General features: G+C 46.7%; 1 protein-coding gene across 1 annotated transcript in view; it reads left to right on the top strand.

Annotated features, from left to right (window-relative positions):
• The window catches only part of AK8 (adenylate kinase 8), a 154,641-nt gene that overhangs the window by 56,624 nt on the left and 90,849 nt on the right, over nucleotides 1–7,168 (top strand). Inside the window, exon 9 of the mRNA XM_037734581.1 lies at nucleotides 5,239–5,328. Within this exon, the coding sequence (XP_037590509.1) occupies nucleotides 5,239–5,328 (90 nt within the window). The remainder of the gene's footprint in view (nucleotides 1–5,238; nucleotides 5,329–7,168) is intronic.

Raw genomic sequence — 7,168 nt, 5'->3', positions numbered from 1 at the left:
TGAGACAGAGTTTTACTCTTGTTGCCCAGGCTGGAGTGCAATGGCACAATCTTGGCTCACCACAACCTCTGCCTCTCAGGTTCAGGCGATTCTCCTGCCTCAGCCTCCCAAGTAGCTAGGATTACAGGCATGTGCCACCACGCCCGGCTAATTTTGTATTTTCAGTAGAGACAGGGTTTCTCCATGGTGGTCAGGCTGGTCTCAAACTCCCAACCTCAGATGATCTGCCCACCTCAGCCTCCCAAAGTGCTGGGATTACAGGCGTGAGCCACCACGCACGGCCCCAAGTGTACTTTAAAAAAAGAGGTATTCTGCATTGTTGGATATAGTGTTCTATAATGTTGATTAGGATAAGATGTTTGATAGTGTTCAATTCTTCTCTGTCCTTAATTATTCTCGCTCTTCTTATTATGTCAGCTATTGAGGAGTTGTGTTAAACTCTCCGCACTCTTTTATTTTTAACTTTTTACAATCATCTGCCCAAAATGTCAAAAATCTCCCAACTCTTAATTGTGGATTTGTCTATTTCTCTGCAAGTTTTTGCTTCATGTAATTTGGTATTAAGTACATACTGTCACATCTCAGTATCCATGGGGATTGTTCCAGGACCTCCCTTGGATACCAAAATCCAAGGATGCTCAAGTCTCTGATACAAAATGACATAGTATTTGCATATAACCTACGTACATTCTCCTATACACTTTAAATCATCTCTAGATTAGTTATAATATCTAATATAATGTAAATGCTAAGCAAACAGTTGTTATACTGTATTGTTCAGGGAATACTGACAAGGAAAAAAGACGGTACATGTCTTTTTTATGTCCAGTACAGACGTAATGTTTACCCCAAATATTTTCAATCTGTGGTTGATTGAATCCATGAAAGTAGAAACTATGGATATGGAGGGCCAACTGCATACAGTAAGTATAGTGAGATCTTATTGGTGAAGTGGCCCTTTTATTGTTAGGAAAGGTTTTGCCTCTCTAGCAATGCTCACCTTCTTAAAGTCTACTTTGTCTGATGTGAATGAAGTTTCTCTTTCTTATGATCTGTGTCTGTATGATATAGCTTCTATTCTTTTCCTTTTAAACTATCTGTGTCTTATAGTCTAAATATGTGTCTTGTAGACAGCATGTGGTTGGGTCTCACTTTTTTTAGGAGATGGGGTCTTGTTCTGTTGCCCTGGCTGGAGTACAGTGGTGCGATCATAGCTTATTGCACCCTCAAACCCTGGGCTCAAGCGAACCTCCCCCCGCCCCCACCCCGGCCTCCTGTGAGCCTCCACGCCTGGCCTGTTTTTTGTTTTCTTCTTGTGTCATCTGTTCTTTGTTCCTCCTCTCCTGCCATCTTTTGGATTAACCAAATATTTTTTAGTAATCGGTTTTCTTTTTTTAACTTCCTTTTTTAGCTGTATCTCTTTGCTTAATTTTGTTAGTGGTTGCTGTGGGGATTAAATATGCATCTTTTGCTTGTCACAGCCTATTTGGGGTGAATATGACACCTCCCCATGTATCATATCAGAGCATTGCAGCAGCAGATTCCCATTCACCTTACTACTGTCCTTTGTGCTACAGGGGATGTACATTTTACTTCTATGTATGTTATAAACCCTACAATATCTTGTAATTATTTTTGCTTTAAATAGTCATTTGTCCTTTAAAACAGTGAAAATATAAGTGGGGAACGACTTTCATATGTACCCACCTATCAATATGCTTCACTCCTTGGTTTACATCTAAGTTTCCATCTGGTATCATTTTCTTTCAGCCTGAAGAACTTCCTTTAACATCTCTTGTAGTGAAAGTGTGCTGGTGACAACGCTTTCATACATCTGAAAATGTCACGATTTCACCTTCATTTTTGAAAGATGTTTTGGCTGCATATAGAAATCTATGTTGACAGTTTCTTTCTCTTAGCACTTTAAAGATGTCATTCTATTGTCTTCTGGCTTGCACTTCTTCTGATGAGATCTCAGAGGTTATTTTTACCATTGTTGCCCTACATATGAAGCACTCCCCCTGCCACCAGCTGCTGTTAATATTTTCTCTTTAGCTTTCAGCAATTTGACTCTGATGTATCAAAGTGCAACTTACTTTTGTGTTTGTTCTGCGTGGATCTCAGAGATTCTTGGGTGTGTGGGTTGAAATTTTTAATCGAATTTTGAAATTCTCCCGTCGTTATCTTCCAAAATATTTCTTCTGCCTGACTCTCTCCTTTCTTGAACTCCAGTTCCATGTATGTTAGACTGCATGGTATCATCCTCCGGGTCTCTTCCATTTGGCTCTTTTCTTCCCGTCCTTTCCCATCCCCCACTGCACTGCAGTTTGGCTACTTCCTGTTGCCTCCTTTCCTGTCTTCAGATTCACTGATTGCAACACACTTAGTGATTTGTTTTATCTAAGATACTGTATTTTCCAGTTCCAGAATTGCCATCTGGTTCTTTTTCACAGTTTTCATTTCTCTGCTGAGATTCTCCATCTGTTTACTCATTTTAACTATCTTTTCCTTTAAGCTTTTAAATATACTCATAATAGCTGTTTTAAAGTCCTGGTGTGCTATTTCTGACATCTGTGTCATCTCCTGGTCTGATTCTGTGGCCTGTTTGCTCTCCTCATAGGAGTCACATTTTCCTGCTTTTTTGCATGTCAAGAAGCTTTTGATTAAGTGCTGGACATTGTGTTTGCCACATTTTTGAAGGTCTGGATTGTGTCATCATTCTGCTTTAAGAGTATTGAGTTTGGAGTATTAACCCCATTGAAGCTTATTTTTAGGCTTTGTTAAGTGGGACTAGAGTGTTCTTACTGTAGGGCTAGAGTATCCTGCAGCTAAGGTCTGCCCTTTCTGGAATTTCAGCTGAATGTCTGGGGTGTTCGGCAAGGTCTCTCACTTTGGTTGTCAGAATGCCAGCATCTCCCAGCACTGTGTGAATTTCCATTCAGTTCACAGCTTCCCAGTAGCTTTTCTCTACCAGGCCTCTGGAGTCTTACCTTGTACATGTGAAGCTTCATATTGGCAAAGGCTTAGTGACACCCTGTGAGATTTCTAGAGCTCCTTGTGTGCATAGCTCCCTCCTCTCCATTTCCCTGTCCTACAAATTCTGGCTGTCTCATAGCTCCAGTCTTTGTTACTTCCACCCAGTGAGACTGCTGATCTGTTTGGGTTCCACTTCGTCTGTGCCAGGATTTGAGAAGTGCCCACAGGTAGAAATCCAGGGTGAATATGGGGCTCATTGTGTGTGTTTCCAGCCTCTCCAGGATTATCTATCTATTGTCTGTCTGTCTATTGTCCAGTGACTAAAGAATTGCTTCATAGATTTTGTTCAGTTTCACAGCTTTCTATAAGAGAAGTTAAATATATACCTGTTACTCCTTCATGGCCAGAACTGGAAGCTAAGCATGGGTTTGATGTCACACAGACCTGGGTTTGGACCCCAGCTCAGCCCCTGAATGGCAGTGTGACCAAGAGCAGGTTACTTCATCTCTTTGAATCTCAGTGTCCTTATCTAAAAAGCAACAGGTTACTGTGAGGTCCAAATAAAACAAAGCACACTTAGCACAATGCTTTTGAACAGAGACAACAGACAGAATTGTCTCTGTTCCCACCAGTGTTTTTTTTTGGAGACAGAGTGTTACTGTCACCTAGGCTGGAGTGTACTGGTGCAATAACTGGTCACTGCCACCTCCGCCTCCTAGCTCAAGTGATTCTCCTGCCTCAGCCTCCCGAGTAGCTGGGATTACAGGTGCCCACCATCATGCCCAGCTAATTTTTGTATTTTTAGTAGAGATGGGGTTTCACCATGTTGGCCAGGCTGGTTTCAAGCTCCTGACCTCAAATAATCCTCCCACCTTGGCCTCCCAAAGTGCTGGGATTACAGGCGTGAACCACAGCACCTGGTCCCCAGCAGCCTCTATTCTCACTTATATGTGCTTTGCTGGTGAGGCCGCCAACCACGTTGGATTAAATTAAATGACAACTGCTGTCATTTCCATAGTGGATTAAACATATCATTATTGAGGAATAAATCCTTGGTGATGGTAATTTTTTTAAACATTCATGCTATCCAGTTAACTGTAGGATGTCTTTTGGTCTCTTTAGCATAGGCAGAAAACTCCTTAGCCCTAAAGGTAAGAAAGCCAAAAGTGTGCAATGAACAATTCCTGCAAACATAGCTTAAATCTTCTGGCTTTGGCTAGGAAGGGCTTCACAGCCAAGGAGGAGTTAGCCCGTGTTTATTCACTCACACCTGTCACCCAGCACCTCCTATGTGCCGGCCCTGTCTCAGGGCTCGAGACACAGTGGGGCCAGAGGGAGGCCCCTGCCCAGGGCGAGCAGGCGTTCAGAGTGGGGCAGCCACCACTGGCTAGGTGACTGCAGCGTGGTACCTTTTATATATTTAGTTATTTATTTTTGAGACGGAGTCTCCCTCTATCTCCCAGGCTGGAGTAACAGTGGCACAATCTTGGCTCACAGCAACCTCCACTTCCTAGGTTCAAGCAATTCTCCTGCCTCAGCCTCCGAAGTAGCTGGGATTACAGGCATGCACCACCATGCCTCGCTAATTTTTGTATTTTTAGTAGAGTTGGGGTTTCACCATGTGGGCCAGGCTGGTCTCGAACTCCTGATCTCAGGTGATCCGGCCGCCTCAGCCAAAGTGCTGGGATTACAGCCACGTGGTGCTTTTTAACGATGAGTCAGTCCACTTGGAATATGAATCTATTCTATCATGTGGCCCCCCCATCCCATGGAGACGCCCTGCCAGCTGGAGCGGCCGTGGCAGCAACACACTGCACCCTCTCCCCTGTGTGACAAGGGTGCGAGTGTGGACGCACTTGAGGCATATCGCTCAGAGATGGGCAACCTCCCCACCTCCCCGCCCAGCATGCTGACCCTCTGCAGCGACCCAGCGTTGTGCACAGCAATTCCAGGCGCAGGGAGGCTCTGCAGGCTCCTCTGTGGGCAGCAGCCTCGTTAGTGTCTTCCCCGCACCGTCCATTTTTAATGTGTTCTTTGCCAAATGCATTCCTTTTCATTCCACCTCTCCCTCTTCTTTATTTCCTGGCTCCTTTTTGATATTTACTTTTACTCGGACACATATCCACCCACAGAAAAATCCTTTTATACTTTTTTCAGTGACCTTTTTTTTCCCCCCAGCAGGCAGCGCTGGGGGTTCTTTTTTTCTCATCCTCCCTCCTATTTAAAATTTAATGAGTGCCTTTCTGTTCCCCTCTCCTTCAGTCGGCTGTGGGCAACTGCTGAAAGAGGCCGTGGCAGACGCGACCACGTTTGGCGAGCACATTCGGCCCTATTTTGAAAAGGGGATGGCAGGTAGGCCACGTTCCCACTAACTGTCACGACCTCACAGGCTCCAGAGAGAACTTTCTCTTTGTGCGGCTCTCTGAACATCCAGGGGCTCAGAACTGGGGAGAACAGCCGGGAAATGGAGGTGGGGTTTTCTCGTAAGCAAAGGCTGTGTTGCCTGTTTCTGATAAGGCCTCTTGGTGTCTGAGCCCGATCCCCCCTGAGGTGAGTTTGTGGATGTGGCGGGGTTATCCCTGATGGTTAGAATGTTCCCATTTCTCAAGACTGTTTGCTTTTCATAACTGGTACCACTTAAAACTGAGAGCCAGGAGAGGCCACAGAGCTCCCCCTCATCCTTTTTTGTTTTTGAGACAGGATATCAATGTGTCGTCCAGGCTGGAGTGCAGTGGTACAGTCTCGGCTCACTACAGCCTCAACCTCCTGGGCTCAGGTGATCCTCCCACCTCAGCCTCCCAAGTAGCTGGGAGTACAGGTGCATGCCACTACGCCTGGCTAAGTTTTTGTGTTCTTTGTAGAGATGGGGTTTCTCCATGTTGCCCAGGCTGGTCTTGAACTCCTGGGCTCAAATGATCCTTCGGCTTTGGCCTCCCAAAATGCTGGGATTACAGGCGTGAGCCACTGCCCCCACCCCCACATCCCTTATTATTTGGTATATAAAAATACTATGGGCAAGTATTCCAGTTGAATCAGCCCTCAGAAGCTGGAGGGTTCAGACAGCTTTGCAGATGCGAGCGTTGACTGGCATTGGTCCTCAGCAGCTAGATGCTCCCCTGTTTGATAGGGAAGCAGGACCAGATCCTCTTTCCAGGTGCCCTCTGTGATCCACAGTCTGAAAGTGTTCCTAGGATCTGACCGAGGCAAGGGCACCTTTGGGAGCATTCTAGCCCAGCTTCCTGAGTCCACAAAGGAGCCACAGAGAAGGGACTGAGCTGCTGAGGCCACGCAGCCAGTTGGTGGCTGGGCTTCTCTGGCTCCTCCGTCTGTCTCTTCTGTGGGCCGTGAATTTCCCATTTGCCCAGACCGTCTCCCCTGCATATGCTGCAGCTCCTCCCAGCAGTGAGTGCACACCCAGTTGTCAAGTCTGATGTGAACACATGCTTATTGTGAAGAAAATTAATTCCAGAAGCAGCTGCTGTTACAGTGAGCAATGCGGGCACTGGCTAGGAACCCTCCTGGTGGAAGCTGGTTGCCTTCTCCTACCGCCTTAGATAGAGCAGATTGATGAGGAAACACATGAAAACAGGTTATGTGCTCCCAGCCATCCGCTGAACGGGCCTCCTGGGGAGATGTCCTAGCTGGCCCTCCCAAGATGTCCTAGTCCACAGGGTGGAGTTCAAGTGTGGGGAGTGGGAGCCATCAGATGCAATGATCTGTGTAGGCACAGGGCAGTGAGCGGGTCTGTTCCTGCGTCTCTGCGGTGTTCACAGAATGAGGTGGAGGCGGGAGGCACCTGGGAGGGTGAAAGCTAGCAGGAGCTCTCGCGTTCGAAGGCCCAGGCTTCTCGATGGCATGATAGAGGGAGAGGTCCCTTCCTGCAGGGTTGTCCTGAGGACCAGCCATCATCTACATGCACAGTGCCTGGGAGGCCACAGGGCAGCTGCCACTCTTCAAATGTCACAGTAGTGGCTGGGTGTGGTGGCTCACACCTGTAATCCCAGCACTTTGGGAGGCCGAGGCAAGTGGATGATTTGAGCTCAAGAGTTCAAGACCAGCCTGGCCAAAATGGTGAAACCCCATCTCTACTAAAAATAAAAAATAAATTAGCCAGGTGTGGCAGTGCGTGTCTGTAGTCCCAGCTACTCTGGAGGCTGAGGCAGGAGGGTTGCCTGAACCCGGGAGGCAGAGG

This window comes from Cebus imitator, unplaced genomic scaffold (assembly GCF_001604975.1).
Source record: "Cebus imitator isolate Cc_AM_T3 unplaced genomic scaffold, Cebus_imitator-1.0 Scaffold638, whole genome shotgun sequence".
Lineage (NCBI taxonomy): Eukaryota > Metazoa > Chordata > Mammalia > Primates > Cebidae > Cebus > Cebus imitator.
Note: the sequence above shows the minus strand (reverse complement) of the source record. Positions and strands in the feature narration are given on the sequence as shown.